The 24,500-nt window shown below is 45.5% G+C and overlaps 1 protein-coding gene across 4 annotated transcripts in view; it reads right to left on the bottom strand.

Annotated features, from left to right (window-relative positions):
* Positions 1-24,500, bottom strand: part of LOC121280146 (copine-9-like) — a 409,662-nt gene that overhangs the window by 101,485 nt on the left and 283,677 nt on the right. For all 4 annotated transcript variants that reach the window (XM_041191835.1, XM_041191836.1, XM_041191834.1 and 1 more), the window contains one exon: positions 10,814-10,877. In XM_041191835.1, the coding sequence (XP_041047769.1) occupies positions 10,814-10,877 (64 nt within the window). The remainder of the gene's footprint in view (positions 1-10,813; positions 10,878-24,500) is intronic.

A 24,500-nucleotide genomic window follows, 5' to 3' on the forward strand; every position in this document is an offset into this window, starting at 1 on the left:
CTCCAATAGAAACAGGCCCAGTCTGTCCTCATTCCAGGTATCAATCTAGTGAACCTCCTCTGAACTGCCTCCAGCACATTTACATCCTTCCTTGAACAAGGAGACCAAAACTGCACACAATATTCCAGATGTGAGGCAGAATTTCACGCTTGTCAGGTGTGGGCGGGAGGGGGTGGTCAGGAAGCCGACCGCTGTCCGTGTTCGAGGCCGGAAGGCGATTTCACGCTGGCGGGCCAATTAAATAATTATTTTATTTTATCTTTATTTGCTTTAGGAAACCATGAATGAGGTTTCCTAAAAAGTGCCAGGGCCACTTGGCCTTTTCGTCTGCCCGCCAATAGTAAGTTTGGACGGGCAGCGGAAAATGTCAGTCAACTGAGACTTTAGCGGCCGTAACAGGCCTTTTAATTGTGGGCAGGCACGCTGCCGATTCCTGCGCCCGCCCGCCAAATGAGATATTGCACGATTGCGCGTTGACGTCGGGGATGCTCGCCTGATGTCAACGCGCGTTGTTTTACGCTGGAGTGGGTCGGGCGTGTGCCCGCCCGCCGGGTTAAAATTTTTGCCCGTGGTCTCACCAATTCCCTGTGTAACTGAAGCATAACATACCTACTAAAGACAGAGGCAGTAAGAGATCAAAGTCAGGATCAATATAAGAGGGTGAGAAATAGATTTGTATGAAGATCCTTGGAAAGAGCATTTAAAAGAATATAATGCTTTCTGGTTTCTGTTGTGATTGTTGTCATTAGGCGTGCCAGTGTAAGGGTTGCATCACCTTTCCATGGTGCCAGAGCCCACAGCATTTTAATAAGTGTTCTTTCTCAGAATATGGTGATAGTTCCATGCAAAATACTTCCTGCAAAAACAAATCCAAATAACGTACAGAGCTATAGGTTCCGAAAACCTATCAAATGCTCCCTTCTGGTTTGATGTGTTAAACTGGAAATAAACCTCCCAACAACATGTTATAAGGTAAAATGAATTTTCTTCAAATCCAAGTGAAGGACAGGACTACTGTGTGAAGTAAACAAAAAGAAGTGATAATTGGATTATTATGCATTGGAAGATAAACTGGAATCAATGATGTATGGAAAGGCTGCATCTTTGAGATTAATTTTTCTCTCTTCTAAAAAAACTAGCCATAGAATGTAGAATAACTCATAAAAAATGTTCAGCTAGGCATGATATTTCTCCACATATCAAGCTAGTGTCATGTTAATCAGTTAATTTCTAAACAATGTGTTGTATGTAATTATTAGAGAGGTTGTAGCCATTAAGAAAAGCTCTAGAAGTGCTTTCAGTTTTCTACTGGAGCAGAGGTGACTAATGTGCAAATCTAATCAAATTCTTTTTTTTTAATTCTGAAAGGATTTAAGAGGCCAAGTAGTGAAAAGATAGCTTCCATTGGTTGTCAAATCAGTTACTTTGACTCAGGATTATCACTCGAAGAATGAAGGTGGAAGTTGGAAAAATTTTATTCCCACACAAAGGATTATTAGAACCTGTAACTACTGCGGCAGAGACCATGAGCTGAATTGGCCCAGATTTGCACCAAGTGTGGTAGCAGTCGGGTAAAACGACTCAATGGCAGGTTTTCACGCTTTATCGTTCCAATCCTGCCATATTATTTATGCATTCCCAGGAAACACATCATTTCGATGGCAGGGCAGGCTCTCATTCGCCTGTCCACCATCACATCGCCACTTCATCATGCCGGGCATCACATTTGAAGTGCAGCCGTGCGCAAACCTCTCAGCGCTTTCAGTCCATGACTGCTGCACAGAAGGCAGGATGGCCCAGCCCCCAGGTTTAGTGACACGTCCTTCGAGCTCCTTTTGGATGCTGTGGAGGCCTGCCGTGATGTCCCTACAACTCCACCCCCACCCCCCCCCCCCACCCACCCCCCCCACCACCCCCCCCCACCCCTGCCCCCACACCTACTGCTCTAGCCGCAGGATGGGCAGCACCATCACCAATCCAGCATGGGAGCTGGTGGCAGCGGTGGTCAGCACCAATGCCCTGCAAAAGAGGACAGCCACTGAGTGCCGCAACAGGATGAATGGTCTCTTCTGCTCCGCCAGGGTAAGTCACTCTTTTCATCACTCTCAACTCACACGCTCACAAACCCATCACACATCCACAGGGATCTCACACCTCAAGGGACAACACCACTGACTCTCACACACACCCTCACACCTCCATCAGGCTCATATCCTCTTGAACTCATATACTCAATCCTGTCCATGGCGTTGGTCACCACACAACATTCCATGCAGGGCAATGTGTCCTGCTCACACTCTCTCCATCTGTTTTCATGCAGGAGAAACCTGCTCACATCAGCAGGGAGAGGTCCCAGACTTGGGGGTGGAGTGGCCCACATTAGGCTCCTCATTGACTTTAAGGAGTGTGCCATTGCGCTGACTAGTGAGGATGTCGACCCTGACTATGGTGACGGTGAGGTCGGCAGCAAACACCCTCGTGAGGATCCTGCACCACATCATCCCTCTTTCAACGCAAATGTGAGTGTTCTCTCTCTGGCTTTTGACTCTACTGCCATGCACTAATTATCTCTACTTTAGTTCACAGGGAACTCTGCTAAGCGACCGACACCCTCAGCCAGCCAGTCCCTCAGCTCCATCCAGGTCCTCACCTCCAACCAAGAGAACGCCTCCTCCATTGAAGAGCTGGAAATAAGCAGCCTGGAAGACCCATCACAGCGCTTACCCGCACCCTCCACCAGCGCAGAGACACACACCTTGGTGGGACCTAGATCTAGAGCAGGCTCGGGTTCACAAACTGCTGGTGATCGCGTGGACACATGTCCGCAGCAGCAGGAGTCAGGTGTGGCTGAGCTCCCTAGCACTCGGAGGACTGCTGTGGAAGAGGCATCTGTGAGGTCCAAGTCAGATGACAAACTTCTATATTTTGGCCTTCCAACTCATCCTGAAGAGTCAGCAGAAGGCGAGGAAACATCACGCAGAGCTGTTGGAAGCCCTGAACAGAGTGGATGGCGAGTCAGAGGAGTGCATCTGCCTGCTCTCTAATGAAGGAGTGCCCACATTTGTGCGTATGGAGGTCTCCATGGGAAGGATGATGGATGCCATGGAGACCCTGGTCTAGCAGAACAGAGATGTGTGCAGTCCTGCCCTCCATAATGGGAGCCATGGGTGAGTTCCTGCAGTGGCAACGCAAGAGGGAAACGGGGCATCTCAACATCCCTCCATGTGCTCCTTCCCCTCAAGGAGTCAGGTTGGGGTCCCTGGGCACCCGAAGGGAGGCAGAGCGGCAGCTGGACACCTCTGGGTCATCCACTTAGTAATATCAGAGGCTGTGCTTGCCCTCTGTGTCCCCTTTGCCTGTATGCCCCTCGACCTCATCCTCTGTCACCACAGAGGGAGCAGCTGGCCAACAAGGGATCCTGGAGGGACAATGTGTGTATGGCAGGGCCTTTCAGAGCCTTGTGCAAGCATACTCCCACGCATGTGGATCCTTCATGTATCACACTCTCTTCAAGAATGTCCTGAGTATTTTGAATGCTGCCTGCTGGGGTTCACTTTCGGTTGTCCATCTGAGCTGACCTGCATCTCTGCCCACCCACTCAGCACACTCCCATGTAGCACCTGATCTTGCCCACCACGACTCTTGTTTCATTTTCGATTTAGGCAGCACGGTGGTGATACAGTATGTCATTTCTCCCATGTCCTTTCCCCTCCCCCAGTCATCTATTTCCTTTTGCCCATCACTGTTGATCCCCGTGGCATCACCTTCCACTTCCCCCTCTGTGACACCAGCCACAATCCCTTTCTTCTGGGCATGTCTAGGTGAATGTGTTCATTCTCTCCCTTCCCAAAAAACCCACCCCCATTCACATTCACCTTTCTGACCACCTCCTTCCCACCCCCAGGGTTCATGTCTGCCTCCGAGTCCCCACTCTCACCGTCCCTTCTACTGATACCATCAAACCCTCACCCTCCCACCCTACCGCCTCACTCTGCCCTCAGTCATTCTCACTTTACCCTTGCACCAGGCCCACCCACAATTCGCTCACCAGGAGGCAGTCATTGACTCATCAGAAGCTTCCCTTGCAAGTTCACTTGGACATTCCCCCTCCCTCCAGAACACCCCCCCACCACCCCCCAGAACACCTTCCCCTCCCACCGGACTTCCCCCACCCCCTCCACTTACTCCTTCCACCTTCCTGATTCCTTCCTCTACCCTCACTTCTTCCTCCACCCACACTTCCTCCCCTCTCCGCACTCCTTCCTCCCCCCTGGACTGCCTTCCCTCTCCACATTCCTTCCCCCCACTGAACTCATTCCCTTAAACCTTCCACCCACCCCTTACACCTACCTCCCTAGTTGCTATCTTCTCCCCTGTTACCCCCTCCTCCAATGTACTCCCTACCCTCCCAACCTCCCCACCCTGACACCTTCTTTCCTCTCTCCCAATCTCATCCACTCCTGACACCTCTTCCGTTCCCACTCGATCCTAGACCTTCCTGGGCCTTCCTCTCCACCCCCTCAACCATCATCCGTTGCGAGCAGACCCTTAACAGTGAATTTCCAACTTCCGTGAGCTGCTTCGTGGTGGAGCCACGTCCATGAGAATCCACCCAGCGTGCCACGGACCTTCCTCCAATGTGCCATTGCCGTCGGGCTCCAGCATCTTCTGCTGCTCGGATGTCCGTGAGCAAGGCCCTTGCGTCGAGTACCGACTTCTGCACGTCGTACTTGTCAAGATGTGTTCTGCACCGGCATGTTTTCCTGCTGACAAGGGCGGATGGTCCAGCGTCGGGGGGAGGGATGGCTTTATAATAATTTGCTGATGTATTACAACGAAGTTCCTGACATCTGATGGCGGGAAAGGCGGCCGGCCATTGACGGACAATCGCAAACTGGTTTCACAAAGTCATGAAACCGATTTCTGCCCTTCTCACCATATTGTCTGCTCACGCCGCCAAGCATACCCTATCCCAGTGGGCACGGAAAATTCCACCCTATATGGGTGATTTTAACTGCACATCCAGAGAAAATCAGCAATATCACACACTTTAAATGAGGGTCCTAATTTTAACCTGCGATTCTGAGCAGGCGAGAGGAACATCTGTCAGAAACTGCAAACATACAGGTTGGGCTCCAATATGGTTATGAGGGCCTGACTGACACTAACTGAAGGTGAAGCCATTGGACCCAGTGGTAGTTCATGAAGCCCATGGAAACATGGGACTACATCGCAACCAGGTTGGTTGGGCCTTTTGCATTCTGCAGTCTTGCTGATGGTAGAAGAGCAACATGTACAATCTCCAACATGAATGTATTTTCAGGGATAAATGCACCCTGTGTTTTCCTGATACCACAACAATTCCCTTTGACATTATTGAGCACCAGTGTGAGTTACTTTGAAGGTGGCAGAAGACTTCTCTTGAAGTCAGTTTGGTCTGGTCCGTCTGATCTCAGCAGCTGATCCACACAGACTGCAAGAGCATCCGCCAGATCTTGAAATTGTTGTGCAGTCTCAACTCTATCTTTGATTTCCACTCTCTTGCTGCATGCTCCTTTTGTATTTATTTTGGAGTCAATGAAATATTAATGGGAGAGCAGACATGAACTACTTCTTAACCTCTGGGAAATGCTCTAACAATATCTGAGTTCTTCGTACAAAATGTTTGACGTCATTCATGGACTTCAAGTGTTGCACCATCACGTCCTCTTCCTTCCTCAATCAACACTGAGCGCCCACAGGGTCAGGCTAATGAAACACAACAGCTTGGGAGAACTGCATCTTTATATTCTCTGCTGCAGATTGGGAGGCTCATCTCATTAGCTATTGAAGGGGAATTATATGTGTAATTGAAAAACATCACAATCAAATCAAATCAGCATCAGACAGGCATTATTCATTGAAGCCAGCAGAATCTCTGCAAGATTGGAACAAGATTTTTTTCCTGATTTTTGAAAGGTTTGCCTTTCAAAGAGGCAGATGAAAATATTGCCGAAAGGTCTGGTTTCCCTTTCGTGGAATTCGTGACATACAAAAGTTATGCTGAATCTATATATCCTCAGTAGCCGATCTCTCCCTCACTTGCCAACTACCACAATTTTCCAAAGCAACCCAATTTCCACCCCTTGTCCCAGGCATCCTCCACTGTGTTCCTGCTTTTGAAACCATATTACTGTGCTCGCCAACGTACTTGCACCGTGAGGTGCTAAACATTCTCCTAACCCCTTCTCTCCTCCTGGAGGTTACGATAGTGACACAAAAACACATTTCTCACCTTGATGAACAACAGAAGAAAATCAAAAATGGGGGAAACATTAGCCAAAAGTTAAATTGCGGCAGTATTTAAGCACAAGTTGGACCAAACATTGATGAAAAAAAGCCTGCAGACTATTTCCTCCTCAAGAAACTAAAATCACTGTTTACATAGGCCTGAAGGGCCCGGGAGTGGTCGGGAAATGGACCGCTGGCTGCGATTGGCCCCCCAAGTGCAATTTCACGCTGGCTGGCCAATTAACGGCTGAAAAGCTCAGCTCCGCCGGGGTGAGAGCGGGAGGAGGGCGGACACTGATGTCAACCCAGGTGCAGGCCAGCACGGACAGAAAGCTCCCTGAAGGCAGGGAGCCGCCTTAAGGAGCTGAAGGCCTGAAATAGCAAATGTAAAGGTTTCAAAAGCTGATAAAAAGTGCCCATGCATCATAATCAGTCACCTGAAAATTTAGCGAATGAAAATGCTGCCCACAGAAATGCACTTATATTTCATTTCGTCACGGGAATCTCATCCCGCCCGTGGATGAGGTTTGATGAAAAATGCAAAGGCCGCCTGGCCGATTTGCCCCGTTCGCCGATTGTAAGGTTGGACGGGCTACGTAAAATGAGCGACAGTTGCACCGTTGATGGGCATAATTACCTTCTTAATTGTTGGCGGGTGTGCTTCCGACTTCTGCCTGTGCCCGCCGACCGAAACGTCACCTGTGCACGGGATAGCATCGGGATGCTTGCCCGACGTCACCTGGCGCGATTTCACATCCGAGCAGGTCGGGCACATGCCCGTCCGACCAGCGTAAAACTCTGCCCATAATGTTTAGAGGAACTTCCCCCTCGGTCCAACATGATCAGTAAAATCCCTTTTTTTTCCCCCCAAACCAAGCTAGAATACGTTTTTATTGGGATTCCAAAGAACAGATCCAAGCCTGTTAGACTCAGAATCGGCGGGAGGAATTTTAACCCCCACAAAACAAGTGGGATTCGGTTTGAATGGGAAGTTCAAAAGCTAAAAAACTGAAACAAAGACCCAACCCACTTTGCACCCATTCCAGTTTTAACGGTGGTTGGTTGAGGGGGTGGGCAATCAATCTGCTCGCAGAAGGCAGATTGTTAATTTAAATATGCTAATGAGGCTATGTGCCATCATTTTAACAGGGATTCTATGTTAAACCACCAGTTTCCATGACCTGGGGAAGCCCGGCAGGTTGAAGGAAGCAAGAATTGCTGAATCTATCTGGTAGGTGATTTCACAGCACTGCTTGTGGGCCAAGAAGAGGGAAGTGTAACCTCCAGGCCTAGCAGGTTACTTAGATTCTGGGGTGAGGGGGTGTTTACTATCTGCCTTGCCCTCCTGTCATTCAAGTGGGAAACCTACAAAAAAAACAATAAAGATGTTCTGTAGTTAAAGGCTGGACTTCTAGGCTGTGTTTTTCTATGCCTATGGCCGTTTGGTACCAGGTTAAAATTATGTTATACGATAAAGGGATTAGATAATACAGGCACAGTGAAACTATTCTTTCTGGTGGGGGAGTCTAGAGAAAGGGGGTGTAAAATCAGAGCTAGGCAATTTAAGAGTGAAACCCGGAAGCACATCTTCACACAAAGGGCGGTAGAAATCTGGAACTTTCTCCCTTAAAAAGCTGTGGATGCTGAGTCAATTGAAATTTTCAAGACTGAGATTGATAAATTTGTGTTACATAATTTGTCAAAGGATATGGAAAAAAGGAGGGTAGATCAGCCAGGGTCTAAATGAATAGCTGAACAAGCTTGAATGATTGAATGGACTATTGTTCCTATATTCCTGGATTATCATCATTAAACTAATTTTACTTAGGCTCCTTAGTAAACTGATGATCCTTAACCTGGTTGTTTAAGTCCCTTGCATTAGGTGGGTAATCTCACTTTTCTGGTCACCTAAGAACAAATCAAAAACTCCAGCAAAATTGTTCCCTCCTGATTAATATGCCCCAGCTTCGACTCCCGATGTTTCTCTGACTAACGCTTGATGTGCCTTTGCCGCATCAACTTTGATATATGCTTTTGAAAAAATTGCATTGGTTGCCTGAATAATTTATCATTTATTGCTATGTATAGTGTGAAGAAACTCAATTCACAAAGGAGGCTGGATAGCTTTGCTTCCTACTAGGATTCCCTCAATCCATCACGCTGTGAGTAAGAGCAGTAGTGGAAACAATATTTACATTAAGCTACATCAAACAGAAATGGGAATTGGAGGTGCACCAGGGAATGAGAGAGACTCAAAAGCACATTAGTCAGAAGAAAGAAGCTTTAGAGGCACAGCGAGAGTGAATATAGATAGCGCTACAATAAAGCATCAGAGATATGGAGCACAGCTGAGTTGAAGTATTAGACACAAAAGGGAAAGGAATTGGGCAGGTGCATGACCAAAAACTTATAGCTTCAGAATTTTAAAATTATGTGCCATCATTTTAAAAGGGATTCTATGTTAAACCATGTTGGCTAGGTTTCCATGACCTGGGGAAGCCAGGCAGGTTGAAGGAAGCAAGAAGTGCTGAATCGATCTGGTAGGTGATTTCACAGCACTGCTTGTGGGCCAGGAAGAGGGAAGTGTAACCTCCAGGCCTAGCAGGTTACTTAGATCATGGGATCTAAGCGCCGCAGACAAGGCCAACATTTGTTGCCAATCTTTAAATTATCCTTGAGATGCTAGATTTTCTGATTTCTTGAACTGCTGCAGTCCATCTGGTACACAGCGCTGTCAGGAAGGGAATTCCAGGATTCTGGCCCAGCGAAGTGAAGGAAGAGCAATATAGTTTCAAGTCAGGTTGGTGTGTGACCTGGAGGGGAACTTGCAGGCGGTGGTGTTCCCACGTACCTGCTCCCCCTGTTCTTTTATGTGGTAGAGTTTGTGGGTTTGGAAAGTACTGTTGAAGAAGCCTTTGAAGATGCACTGCAATGCATCTTGTAGATGATACACACTGCTGCCCACTGTGCGTCGGAGGTGAAGGGAGTGAATGTTTAAGATGGTGGATGAAGTGCAAATCAAGTGGGCTGCTTTGTCTTGGATGGCGTTGAGCATCTCGAGTGTTGCTGGAGCTGCACTTATCTAGGCAAGTGGAGAGTATTTCATCACAGTCTTGACTTGCAACTTGTAGCCATAGTATTTAAGTGGCTGATCCAGTTAAGTTTCTGGTCAATGGTATGTTGATGGTGGGGGATTCAGCGATGGTAACACTATTGAATGTCAATGGAGGTGTTTGGATTCTCATTTGCTGGAGATGCTCTTTGCCTAGCACTTGTGTAGCGGAATGGACTTGTTACCTACCTTCAGATTACAACCTAGAATTTTTGAGGGAAGCATAATTCTGGAGCTTTGAGTTAAGATTTCCACACTCTTGTCTATGACAGCATTTACACACAAGGTGGCAGTCTACTCCATACAATGACAACTGCAAGTATCAAGAAGTTAAGCATATAAATTGCTGTTTGTGATTTGGTATTTGTATGAGCTTTCTTTGTCTGCTATTTATTTTAAACTTTATGAATACATTGTGAATTTGTACACTGACATAACAAGCAGTAATTTATAGTGCCTGGTGTTTAACATGGGATAAGGTTATCACCTTTTTATCTTATAATAATGCCTCTGGTCCTCCTGTTCCGACAAAGTCTCAACACCTACTTTTCATTTTTCTCGTGGTTTCTTTGGGCACAATATGAACAGGGGCTTGCTTCAAAATGAGTGATCTTGTGAAATTGTATCAATTCTCAATTGCCAAATTTGTCCCCCCCACACCGACTTCCCCACACCCACACCACCCACCCCCCCCCCCCCCCCCCCCCCACCCCCCACTACCGCCAACCCCCCGACCACCCCCACCCCCCACCCCCCACCCCCGCCCCCCCCCCCCCCCCCACCCCCCACCCCCGCCACGGGAAAACACCTGGTTACCTTTTCCAGCTTATTTACAGTCGAGAAGTCATCTCGTGGGGGCAGAGCAAATCGTTTTCTTAAAACTGCTCCTGCTAAAATTAGATGCGGGTAGACTGGCCACACTAGGCTAATCTTGTGCACCCACTGGCAGCCAGGCCTAGCTGAGGAATTGGAGCTTCATTAGAGAGAAAGGCATAGATCCTGCATGCTGCTAAACTCCAGCCTTAGAGCCCTTGCTGTTGCCTGTCACACAGATCCAGAAGCAATGGTGAGCAGGACATGATCAAGCAAAACGTACACTTCAGGAATCAAAAAAGGTAGGCATCTTTATGACGGATGGTACTCACAAAAGGATCTTTCTGAACCTATCAGCTTCCTAAGTTACTGCGGAGTGTCTAGGGCACAACAATTTTATGGCAGCCATGGGACACTGTGACTTGGTTATAAATTCGTGGCGTTTCATAGCTTTTTATTAGATCTTATCAGTCTGTGTTACCAAACAAAGACATGCAAACATTAATTCAGACAGGGATGTGGTTACTAAAGGGAGCACGACACATAACACACAATAATGCCAGTTCACAGACCACTCAGAAAGCGGAGGAGCAGAGACGCAATATTGCCAGCACTGACCCGACAGTTGCTCAGCTCTTCAGCAGACAAGATCAGTGTTCCACATTTTTTGCCAGGGAGGCCCCTGGAGAGATGAAAAGAGAAATCATTCATTGGGTAGAGACAACACAGTTTATTACAGAGACCCAGAAAGATGACAGATTGAGGCCTGGGAGCCGTCCTACCACACACAATTAAAGGCGGACTTTTAGCCTCTGAGATTTGCTGTGGCAGCTTTGCACCTTATTAAAATATGACCAGGCAAGACTACTTTCAGTTAATTAGAACCAAAACCAGAAATGATTTATTCCCATACTTCATAGCAGCAGCATATTTATTTGACAAAATAGGTACCAATGTAGTCTGCCTCACTTTGAAGCAAGTTACAAAGATAGAACATCAACAATTACAGTGTTGTGCTCTGTACATATAATATAGTAAGTTGTAAATTGTAGTAAATAAAAGATTAATAATCATGATGTATATAACATTTATTTTGCAAGAGAGTAGGACTTAATTATTCAAATTAAGGCTCATCTGTAGGACACTAAAGGCTGCAGAGAGACTGGCAATGGCCTTTTAAGTGGGACCTCACCATGACCTGAGAAACCTACCCCTAACTGGTGGGATTAAAGTCACCGCTGCCTGCTGACTATGAGGGTCCTATGTGAAATATGTCCAAATGCAGCCTTAATCCAGCTCTTTGTCAAAATGGACCCCAGAACTAAACTGTAGCCTAAGTTGTCACAATTAATGAAGAAGAAAATAGAAAGGCTTGTTCCTTTCTCAACCACAGAATGTTCTAAAGCACTTTAAGAAGACAGCAGGCAATTTGCACATAGCAAGTACCTACAGCAGTGATGTGATAATGACTAGATAATCTGTTTTTGTATTGTAGATTGAGGGATAAATATTGGCCAGGACACAGGGGAGAACTGCTCTGCTCTTCTTCACTGGATCTTTATGTCTACCCAAGAGGGCAGATAGAGTTTCAGTTTAATGTTTCATCTGAAAGATGGCATCTCCAACAGTGCAGCACTCCACTGGAATGTCAGCTTTTTGTGCTCAAGCCCTGACTCAGAGGGAAGACTGCTACCCACTGAGCCGCGGCTGGTAAGAAGCCGAAGAGTGTTGCACTGCTTTGGAAGTTGAGGTTAAAAGGCTGATTTTGTAATCAAGTGCTCCCAATGGGGAGGACTGGCCTGGGAAATCACTGGCCCATGGAACCTGATTAATGAAGAGAAAATCAGGTACTGTAAAATTGCAATTTTCCATACATAACTTGGTAGGAGTTCCAGATTGGTACTTCTTATGCACTAGTGAAGCAGAAATAGAAGGGGCTTTACTCTCAATGTAACACATGCTTCATTTGTCCTGGGTGTGCTTTGTGCTAGCACTGGATGTTAAATGGTCCACTGTTCTTATATTCTTCACCTTAATGAGCACAAAGCACACAGACAAATGCCAACAAATAGCCTTAAATTGCTGAGTACACAATACAATTGGGAAAAGAAACCTTCCAATTACGAAAAACAGAGAAACAGAGACTCCAAACACCCACCATAAATTTGATTCCAAAATGTTCCAGCCTAAAGGTATGTTTCATCTTTCACAGTTAGCTTCGTTACAAAACACAAGAAGGACTGATTCACAAGAAATAGTAATGAAAGAACACACTGGGTGTTAATTAATAATTAAAATATTCTCAGTTAGGCTGACACTGACATACAAGAGAAACAACCAAGGTGTGGGAGTAGCCTGAAGTTGAGCGCGTGTCAGAGAACTAAGTTATGTGGAGAAGTTGTATTCTTCAGCCTCAAATGGAAGCAAATGAGAGTGAACCTTACGTAAGTATAGAAGATACTAAATGGAATAGAGTAGCTTAATCCTGAGCACTATTTCAAGTTCAAACCAGGAGGAGACATGGGTGCACATTGGTTAAAAGAAAGTTGAAGACTGATGTTAGGAGCAACTTCACACAACATTTGTATTTATCTAGCATCTCTAACTAATGAAAGCATGCCAAACACTTCAAACAAAAATGGATGCTGAACCATAGAAGGAGATATTAGGAAGTGGCTTTTAAGGATGGTCTTGGAAAGTGAAGGTAGGTGGAGAGGTGTGATATATATGGTATTTGCATATTGTTTGCTGAACACTTGATCGACACCCTTCATGGAAATAAGCATATTGGAGCAATTACACTACCCCTGTATTGCTTTTATCAATGTTTAAGTTTTGTTCTAGATGGTCCAGAAATAAAGAAACCGCAAGTCATTGCCACAGCAACTACAGTGTTTTTCACCTGTCAGTGCAGATTCGATGGGCCAAAGGGCCTCTTCTGCATTGTGATTCAGCGATTCTGATTCTGTGATTCTGTTTATGTCTACAGGCATAACATAGCTGAGGTATTGAAGGAGAGAATTCCAGAGTATGGAGCTTCAGCTTCCAATTCTTTTGTGAATGGAGGAGAAAGTCACTGGGGGGCAGAGTTCTGGGGGTTGGAAGATTGGAGAAGGTTACAGAGATAGGGAAGGGCGTGGCATGAGAGAACTACAAAATGAGAATTTTAAACTGGAGGCATTGACTCTAACTTTCCCAATGTAGGTCTGCAAAGACAAGGGTGATGACTGAGCTGGACTTGGTGTGGGATAAGATACGGGTAGCAACGGTTTGCAATGAGCTAAGTTTACCAAACCTGGAAGATGGAAGGCCAGCCTGAAGTAGGGTTAGACACTTTCCTGGAGTTGCCTACACATGAATCCCTGCCTCCAACTGCCCATCCCCACATTCCTGCAATTGGTACCCAATATGTCCATTCACATGGTGCACCCCCTTCTCATGCCAATTGTAAAGCAAATAGACAATTCATTACCCAATTGATAATCAAGAATCATTCAATCAAACAGCCTTTCTTCCCAGTGTTATGATCCCAGCTGACGTTAATGCTGGACAAGGCAGATACCAGGGTGAAACCTGGCTTGATGGATCCTAACTTTGCTTTTTTTTAGAAACCGTTGAGGAAAGTTACTGAACAAATTTACAGGAGTTTATTAATGAGCTTTTAACATAAAGAATGGAACATTAAACAAGAAAAAATGACCTATATTACACCAGACAGAAAGGTTGGAACGATCTCAATATTAACACCAGAAAATGATTCAAATATTCATTATTCCCTCACCCCAGCTATCTCTTTATAGACACATACAAATTCAGAAAGGTAAAACAATTTACCATATCCATCTTATACTCTAATATTCAGGGAAAGTATGCAGTATATGAACCAACTGGCAAACTGTGAACAGACACACCACACTTCAAACTAAATGACCGATGCAACCAAAGCAGATTCTATGGATTTCTATCTCTTCCACAAACATTCACTCCCTCCACCATCGATGAATAGTAGCAGCAGTGTGTACCATCTACAATATTCACTGCAGAAACTCACTAAGTCTCCTTAGGCAGCACCTTCCAAACACACGGGCGCCACCATCTAGAAGGACAAGGGCAGCAGACACATGGGAACACCACCAACTGGAAGTTCCCACCCAAGCCACTCGGCGTCCTGACTTGGAAATATATCGCCGTTACTTCACTATCGCTGGGTCAAAATCCTGGAACTCCTTCCCTAATAGCACTGCGGGTGTACCTACACCACAGGGACTGCAGTGGTTCAAGAAGGCAGCTCATGACCACCTTCTCAAGGGCAATTCAGGATGGCCAATAAGTGCTGGCTTAGCAAGCAATGCCAACATCCTGGGTAGAATTTTGCCCTTGGTGGGTAGGCTCAATGGGGGTGGTCGGGAAGCTGACTGCTGCCCGCGATCTGCACCGCACCACAATTGCATGCTGGCGGACCAATTAAGGCCCACCCAACGTGCAACGCCAGAGGCAGTGCTAAGCATTGCCTGTGCAGGGAGGGGTGGTGTGTGTAGGAGAGCGAGCAGGCTGAGCGTGAACTTCACACAGGTGCATGAGTCAGCACGGAGCTGCCTCAGGGAGATAAAGAAATATAACAAAAAACAATAAAGACAATAAAAGTGTAATAAAACATGTCCCCTCATCTGACTCTGTCACATGAGCATGGAAATGTTATTAATTCAATTGTTAAACATTTATTTTATTTTTATTTGCTTTTGTAAGCCTCACCCCACCTATAGATGAGGTTTCAAAAAAAAATGCAAAGGCCGCTTGGCCTTTTCGCCTGCCTGCCAACCGTTAGGTTGGACCGGTGGTGAAAAATTTACCTTGACTGATTATTTAGTGGCCTTGACGGGCCTTTTAATTGTTGGCAGACATGCTGCCGATTCTGCGCGCGCCTACTGACCAAACTATCGCGCGACTGTGCGTTGATGTCAGCACGCTCGGCCGACGTCAACGCACATCATTTCACGCTCGAGCAGGTTGGGCACACGCCCGCCCACTGAGCAAAAATTTATGCCCCCTGTGAACGAATATTTTTAAAAATTCCCAACAACCCACCCAGAAGCTTGTTACACTGTGAGCCAACCGGTCTCAATGAAACTCTCTCTTCCTCACTAGGGTTTCCAATCTCCACGTTCAAAGAACTCAACTTGGAATTCTCTCCAAAAGCTGCTCCCACTCGGACAGCTTCAGTCAGGATTCACCCTCCAGCGTTTGAATTCACCTTTTGAGATTCATTTCCTCTGGATCTCTGCGTACACTCAAGCTTTGCCTTCCAAGCAGACTTTCAGATCTTCAGCTGTGCCAAGCAGAACACCACTGGTCCAAACGCCCCACAGTAAGGAGTCAGCAACCATCGATTGCCTCCTCAGGTCTTCTGGGTTTCTCTTGAGCCCACTTTGCTTCAAATCTGTTCCCTGCAGTTGTCTTTAACTTGGAGCTTATTTCTCTGCTCCTTACTTTTCACTTAACTTAACAGGATCTGTTTCAGATTCCTGTCATGGTCCCTTGACTTGGAACTTCCTTCTAGAACCTATTTCTGTCCTACTTGTTGGTTTGGGACCTTCTCCCTGTGCTCCCCCTTATCCTGCTCCATGGGATACCTACTCTGCAATGGCGCCCCTCTTTAGGTCACCCTGACCTGCTCTTTCACACAGTTTCACTTTTCTTCTTCTGCGCATGTGAGCAGGGCTGAGCCCCAGTCTGAAGATAGGAAAATGGACAAACTGCGCATGTGCCGCCCTTTCCAGATTGGCGCATATGCTGAAGTCCTGAGGCCCGGCAGGAATTGTAGTTCCCAAACCACGACTCCGACTGAAACTTAAGATACGTTTTTCTTTTTTTAATGTTTCATCACAGCAGAGCAAAGGCAGGCAATATTACAGCTGTAAAAAAAGATGACCTTTCTAGTAGAGTGGTTAAGGGGTCAGGATCAAACAGGACACTGAGATTATGAACAGGATTATTTAACCTGAGACAGTGGCCAGGAAAGGGTGGTGGGAATTAGAGGTGAGGGTACCGAGTTTGTGGCAGGGACCAAAGATGGTGTCTTTGGTTGTCCCAGTGTTTAACTGGAGGAAATTGTGACTGAAACAAACTGGATGTTGGAAAAACAATCCAACAGCACAGAGACCACAGACAGGCGATGCAGGGTGGAGAAGTGGAACTCGGTGTTCGTGGAATGTGATGCTATCAAGAGGTAGCATGCAGCCGAGGATATCCAAAAGTGATCGACAGTCAAATAAATCATTTTCAGTTGTAGCCACTGTGTAATATCAGAGACACAGCAAGCTCCCTCCAGCAAAAATGAAATAAATGGCCAGATAATTTGCTTATGGTGGTGTTGGCTGAGGGATACATTGACCAGTATGCTGGAAATATCCTCCATGCTCTTTTTCCAGGTGGGACCTTTTATGGCCATATGAGAGGGTAGATGGGGCCTCAGTTTAATATCTTATCTGAGCGCTGGCACCTCCAAGTGCAACACCCCTACCATACTGCACTGGAATGCCAGTCTAGATTAAGTGCCCAAATCTCTGCAGAGGGACTTGAACCACAACCTTATGACTCAGAGGTAAGAATGCTACACTATGCCAAGGCTGATAGCTAGATATATATCAACTTAAGGCAATGACTTGGTCATTTTTGCTGTCAGGGTACTACTCCTTTATTAAATTTAATGGCTAGGTCAGCACTTCTGTTTGCAATGAAAACTTCTGATGAGCAAGAAAATTGTGTGCACCATGTAGTATTTTAGGTTAATAAGACATATAGCTTGTAACTTCCTGCAGGTTAATTCAATACATCCGATGCACTTGGTTCAAAAGCAATAAAATGATTTAATTAGTGATAGTGCAGAATCTGATTGTAGAGTTTGTATTGTAGTTTCCCTCTTCCCCTTGTATTCACAAGAAAATTCCATTAAACATAGTAATGGGTACATTCATGCACCAGAAATAAGCAGCTGCCCCCTTTTCCAGTTTGTAGTCTGGTTTCTTTTTATTTGTTCTTGGGGCGTGAGCATTGCTGGCAAAGCCAGCATTTGTTGCCATCCCTAATTGCCCTTGAGAATGTGGTGGTTAGCTGCCTTCTTTAACCATTGCAGTCTAATTATTGTAGGTACATCTACAATGATTCCTTTGCAGCTTTTCTGTAGCAGTTCGGTACCTCTGAGTGGCTTGCTAGACCATTTCAGAAGGCGGTTAAGCATCACAATGTGTGGGTCTGAAGTCACAGGTAGGCCAGGTAACCATAACAAATTTCCTTCCCTAAATCACATCAATGAATCAAATGGGTTTTTATGATAATCAACAATGGGTTCTTGATCACCGTTACTGAGACTAGCATTTTATTCCAGGTTTATTAATTGAAGTTAAACTGCTACCATGGTGGGATTTGAACCTGTGTCCCCAGAGCATTAGCCTGGGCCTCTGGATTACTAGTCCAGTAACATTACAACTACAGCACTAACCTAAGAGTCAAGAGCTAATGGCCCAGATTTTCCGAGCAGCAGCAATGATAATCGCATTGCCGCTTTACTCGAAGATTCCCCGAACTCAACACTGTTGCACATTTCTTTCAGAACCTTCCAAGCTTGACTTTCCCAGAAATTTGCAGTGCAGCATCCATTGGGGAACTCTGTCAGAGCTGAGTAGAGTCAGGGGATGACAGGACATGGCCCCTTTTTCTGGCACTAACTGCCGTATGGTAAATTTAAATACCCAGCCTGAATGTTAGTGAGTGGATGAGCGAATGGGTGAGTGGATGAGTGACTGCATGGGTAGGTGGGTGAGTGATTGAGATGGTAGGTGGGTCGGGGTTGTTGGGAAGGAGATAGTTGGGTGGGGGCTGGTTTAGGAGGGTAGTCAAGACAGGCCAGGGAGGTAGTCAAGTCAGGTTGGGGGACTAGTCAGGGGTTCATTGCGTGGTCATGGGGTATTTGGTGGGTGTAGTCGGGTCGGGGGGGGGATTAGCTGGATTGGGGTGGTAGTTGGGTCTGGTCAGGGGGGCTAGCTGAGTCGGGTCTGGAGGGGTAGTCAGGTCAGGTGGGTAGTTGGGTCAGGTTGGGGGGTGGGGTAGTCAGGTCTGGTTCGGGATAGTAGAGTTGAGACATCAATGAAGGGCCCTGGGGAGCAGGGGAATTGCCCATTGGAAGTTGAAACTTCCTGGGCAATTCCCATGTTGGACCGCGCATCAGGACTTCCACAGGGTCCCAAAGATGGTTATACGTCCGCTCTCCAACAACCTAGAAACTGAAAGATTTGCCTCATTCTATTGTTAGATTAATTCTGCAAAGAATGAAGAATCTCAGGTAGGATTGTTTACATTTTCTAGTTAGTAATTAGGTATTTGAGCATTGTCTACACAGCAGCAGATTGGTTGATCTTCAGATGCTTCACTCATCTCATCAGTAAGACAATCTGCAAGTTTCAACACATTTTGTTCAGCAAGTGAATTAAAAATATGGACCTTTGTAGCAAGAGTAAATGCTGTACATGTCAGTAATGTCTTACCTTGATAAAATAATTGTACAAAAATGCCCAATGTCTGGACATTTTAGTCCAGCTGAATTGTCACAATTTTGGTGCGACTAAAATAATTGATCTAAATGCAAATAGATCCATGAGAACAGTATATGTGATAGGCTTCTGACTGACCTGAATACAGATGTTGCTAAGCAGAATGCTTTTATTCATAAACTATGAGAGTTCAATGTTGTTGTAGATATGTTTCTGGTGGTGAGTCCTACCCACTGAGAACATTCAGGAATTGCACTACGCATTATTTATGATTCTCTGATCGTTATTATAAATGGTCGGAGAATTATTATACAAAGCAGCTGTCAGTTTATCAATAAGCACTTCTGCTAGGAAAAGTTTCTCACTCACAGCACAAGGCAGTAAATGCCATTTTGTATTTTTCACTGGTTGCTCACTTTAATGAAGACGCAGACAAAAGTACAAGGTACCTGACACCAATTTGTGCTCATTTTATTTTTCAGTAAATTAGAGAATGGCGGAAAATACAACCCAATGCCCAATCATGAGGCAGTGGACCTAGCCCATTCTCAATGAAGTCAATATTAAGAAAATAATACATTTGTCAGCCAGCCTCAGTAGAATACTACCAGTGAGCATTGGGCACCGATTATGAGTGAGTTGCATGATCACCCAGTTCAAACACTGGCCAAGGATTGTCAGGAGTGTCCAGGGAGGAGGAGGTAGCAAGGCATTAGGGAGGGGCACTAGCGGTGTTGTAACGTTGTATGTTGTTTCATGAAGAGGTCTAGAGGCTTGTATGATGGAACAATAACTGTTTATTAATAACACATAACTATCTTCACATATGCAAGATACAGTCTTGACTAGGTGGATGTTCATGTCAACTTCTACCAGACTCACTACTACCTATACTACTCCCATGTGACTCTCTACATCATAATGCGGGAGGTACTGTTTCCCTGGTCCCATATTAACCCTTACAGTCCCCTACACCCTAATGCTACAAATGATGGTCAGCAGTTTCAATATGGAATCACAAGCAGAATTCCTCCGCAATAAAGTGGGCAGAAGACGCAAAACTTATTGTTCAGTTTGCAGTCCCTTTACAGATCACCGGCTTGACTGATGAGTGCCTGAAAAAATTGGCTGTAGCATGCCTGTTGCGGTCAGTCACAGACCAATCTCACAAGGCCTGAAAAAGGCATTATGTCCCTGATGCACACATGCAATGTGTCTAAAGCCAGTTTCTCGCATGCACCTTGGACACCTATTAAATGCCAAAATGCCTCGCCTTTCATTATGGACTTTAATAGTCAAATGTAGAGGACATAAACCTGCTCAAAAACGTTCCTGATACATTTCAATTGCGATTTATTCCTGCCTGATAAAAGGCAACAGAACTGAAGCAATTTTAGGAAAGGAAAGACTGGACATAACATCAAAGATTGATCCATAAGCTCCTTTGTTCAGAAACAGGCCGACCTCTCATGGAAACTCCAAATCAAAGAAGGAGCTCTACTTTAAACAGACAGAAACATGGTGAGCAAACCTTTGATTTTTTTTTTATCTCCAAGTCAACCCCGATCTACACGCTGCACATAAGTTCAGTTTACCCAGCCAGGATGGCATTAATTCCAGCATTTGTACAAACTCCGGGTGCTTTCCCAAGTGGTACTGCTACCAACCCCAAATTAAAGCATGTACATTTAAAAGTCTAAAAGTAGCTTTCTAAAATGTGAGATGGTAGGTATAATAAAGCTGAGGTTACCACTGGACAAGCCTGATCTCAGGGTGGAACCTAGCTGGATAGATCCTAACCTTTATTTTTTTAACTTTTAGATACATGGAGAGTAGTTGCTGAACAGAGTCACAGAAGTTAGCTGATGAACTTTTAACAGAAGAATAAAACATTTATTTAACAAGAAAAGATGAGCTATACTACAATACTCCTTCACCCACAACTATACCTTTACAGATATATACAGATTTATAAGGATAACACAAGCTATGAAAACTATCTTATACTTCAATGTTTGCAATAAGTACATAGTCTATATAAACCAGTTGGCGACCTGTGGTCAGGCACACCGCACACTGAAACCAGGGGCAGGATTTTTAGCTTGGTGGGTGAGTGTGCGCCCAACCCGATCAAGCGTGAAACGACCCACGATGACATAGGCCGAGTATGCCGACATCAATGTGCAGTCATGTGATAGTTCGGTCGGCAGCCTGCCAACAATTAAAAGGCCTATTAAGGCCATTAAGTTATCAATTGTGCTTAATTTTCATTGCCCGTTTAACCCCTTTGCATTTTTTGGGAAACCTCATGCACAGGCGGGATGAGGTTTCCAAAATCAAATACAAATGAAATAAAAACTTTAATTTTTAATTAAAAACATGTCCCTGCACATGACGGAGTCACATGAGGGGACATGTTTCGTTAAATTTTCTGTTGTTTAATAATCTCTTCCAAATATTCTTCACCCCCTGAGGCAGAGGTTATTCAGTGAGCTTCTGAACGCATACATGACGTTTGTGCTAAGCCTGCTTGCCCTCCTTCGCCCGCCTGCACAGGTAGTGCTCAGCGCTTCTGCTCGCGTATCACGCTGGGCGGGACTTAATTGGCCCGTCAGCATGAAATTGCAGTGCGTTGTCAATCGTGGGCGGCAGTCAGCTGCCCAGCCACCCGCCCCCGCCGATCCCACACACCAAGGGCAAAATTCTGCCCCAAGTAACAGGTGCCACCACAACCAGATGCTATGGGTCTCTCATCAGCTCCCCGCAGACCCTTGTCACATCGTGAGCCAACCAGTTACACTGAACTCCGTCTTTCGCACGGGGATTTCAATCCCCACTCTCCAAGAACTCACTTTGGAATCTTCTCCCAAAAAGACGCTTTCTCTCAGACGCTTTCCTCAAGGGTCCACCTCCAGGCTTTCAAACTTTCCTTCCGATGTTCCAATCCCCTGGGTTACCAGATGCATTAAAGCTTTATTCCACGCACTCTCACTGACTCAGCCGTCAACAGTACACCACTGCTTCACATGCCCATCGCAGAGTTACAGACCTCCAGCCATCTCTTTGGACCTTCTGGCCTCTCACATTAAATCTGCTTTCTGCAGCTTTTCTTTCTTTAAGTTTGAAGCTTGGAGTCTTCCCCTGCTCCTCACTCTTAACTTCACTTAACAGGAATCTTTTCCAGGTTCCTGTCCTTCATTGGTCTAGAAGGTCTTCTTGGGACTTTCTCCTGTTTCACTCTCCGGGATTTGGGGACTTTATTCTTTAGTTTCTTTAGGGAAACCTGCTTCTGCTGGCAACTGCTTCCAACTGAACTCAAACTGCTTCTTCTAGTTTTTGTGTGTGTGTGTGTGTCCTGCCTCTCTTGCCCCTGTAGCTAGGCAACAGCACATTTTTCCTACCCTTGTGTTTGCTTTAACTTCTCCCCAAGGGTCGTAAAATTCTCATTAGAAATGCAGGTATACAAACAGCTTTAGAGCTGCTGGCTCCCTCAAAAATGAAACTAAAATCCCAGGGTTCACCATTTAAAGTGAAACTAAAACTCAACTTGACCTTTTCTTAACACATAAATACAGAAATACAAATCAAACTTAAACATTAAAGCTAAAGCTCATTCCTAATACCCACAAATACAAATATAACTTACTTAAACTATCTCTATTTCCTAACAAATAGAACTGTCAATCGCAGCAAACTGAGCCAAGATAATCACAGTGGCCTGAATCTTCAGGTTGGCGTGTGGGGGTGGGCCCCACTCGCCAACATGTAAAACGACACGCGGTGACTTCGGGCGTGCGTCCCGTGTCACAGTGCGTCATTCAGATCTTCAGTTCGGCAGGCGCGCACCGAAGTCGGCTGTCAAAGGCCTATTGAGGCCATTTAAATAGCAATTAAAATAATTAACCAAGCTGCCTGTCCAACCTTAAGGTTGGCGGGCTGGTGAAGAGCCCAGGCGGCCTTCGCATTTTTCATGGAACCTCATCCACGGACAGGATGAGGTTTCATGAAGGTTTTTAAACTTTAATAAAAATTTTTATTAAAATTCATAGACATGTCCCAGCTCATGTGACACTGTCACATGAAGGGACAAGTCCGAATAATTTTTAAAAATCTTTCGTTCACTTTTTCACAATGAACTTAAGCTCCCTGAGGCAGCTCTGTGCCTCAGGGGGATTTCGGCGCTCGTTCGCGCACATGCCTTAATTGGCCCGCCCACGTAAAATGGCGACGCGCAGCCAATCACAGGCGGCGATCGACTCCGCAGCCGCTCCCGTTCAGCACCCCCCGATGGGGAGAAAATTCTCCCTAGTGGGATAGAAAGAAATCCTTATATGGCTAAGCCAATGGAAGACAACTTGGAAATACGCCAACCGACCAACAGCCAACTAACCAATCCGCATCCAGAAGAGGATTGTGCATAAACTCTTTCAAAAACTATATTCTGTATGTAAACCGCTGGAAAAGCCCCACATGGTGGCGCTCAAGAAAGAAGACAGAAGATAAACATCAACTGGAGGAGGCCTGGTGAATCAAGCAGGAAGATCTCAGTCCAAGATCAGTCCTAAATAACCTACAATCATCTCAGATTGACTGCCTAAGGGGCAACAATATTATTCAATTTTTTAAAAAATTATTCATTCAAGGGTAGTGGGCATTGCTGGCTAGGCCAGCATTTATTGTCCATCCTAATTGCCTTTGAGGAGGTGAGCTGCCTTCTTGAATTGCTGCAGACCAGGTGGTGTAGGTACACCCACAGTGCTGTTAGGGAGGGAGTTCCAGGATTTTGACCCAGCGACAATAAAGGAACAGTGATACATTTCCAAGTCAGGTTGGTGAGTGGCTTGGCAGGGAACTTCCAAGTGGTGGTGTTCCCATGTATCTGCTGCCCTTGTCCTTCTAGATGGTAGTGGTCATGGGTTTGGAAGGTGCTGTCTACGGACCCCTAGTGTGTTTCTGCATATTGTAGATGGTACACACTGCTGCCACTGTGGTCGGTGGTGGAGGGAGTGAATGTTTGTGGGTGGGGTGCCAATCAAGTGGGTGCTTTGTCCTAGATGGTGTCAAGCTTCTTGAATGTTGTTGGAGCTGCACTCATCCAGGCAAGTGGAGAGTATTCCATCACACTCCTGACTTGGGCCTTGCAGACGGTGGACAGGTTTTGGAGAATCAGGACGTGAATTACTTGCTGCAGGATTCCTAGCCTTTGACCTGCTCTTGTAGCCACAGTATTTATATGGCTAGTCCAGTTCACTTTCTGGTCAATGGTAACCCCCCAGGATGTTGTTAGTGGGGGAATTAGCAATGGTAATGCCAAGAGGCGATGGTTAGATTCTCTCTTGTTGGAGATGGTCATTGCCTGGCACTTGTGAGGCAGGATTGTCACTTTCCAATTGTCAGCTCAAGCTGGATATTGTTCAGGTCTTGCTGCATGTGGACATATGATTAATTGAAACTGTTTCATATAAAATGATCAATAAAGGTGTTGAATTTAGAGTGAGATTGTGTCAATCATAATTCTCGGTCTCCAAACTTAAGAAAGAGGTAAAATCACCTACATCCTACATCTTTTTTTGGCTTCATCCTTGACTATGTTCATGCCATTCCTGGAATATATGTGCTATTTTATACTACCTGCATTAAGTTTCATCTGCCATTAGTCTGTTACTAACATATCTTATGCTGTTCTGTAAAGCTGTCCCCTCTAACTCTACTTCTTCTTGTTTGGCACCATCTTCAAATTTAACTACTTTGCATTAAGT

Source organism: Carcharodon carcharias, chromosome 7 (genome assembly GCF_017639515.1).
Source record: "Carcharodon carcharias isolate sCarCar2 chromosome 7, sCarCar2.pri, whole genome shotgun sequence".
NCBI classification, from domain to species: Eukaryota; Metazoa; Chordata; class Chondrichthyes; order Lamniformes; family Lamnidae; genus Carcharodon; species Carcharodon carcharias.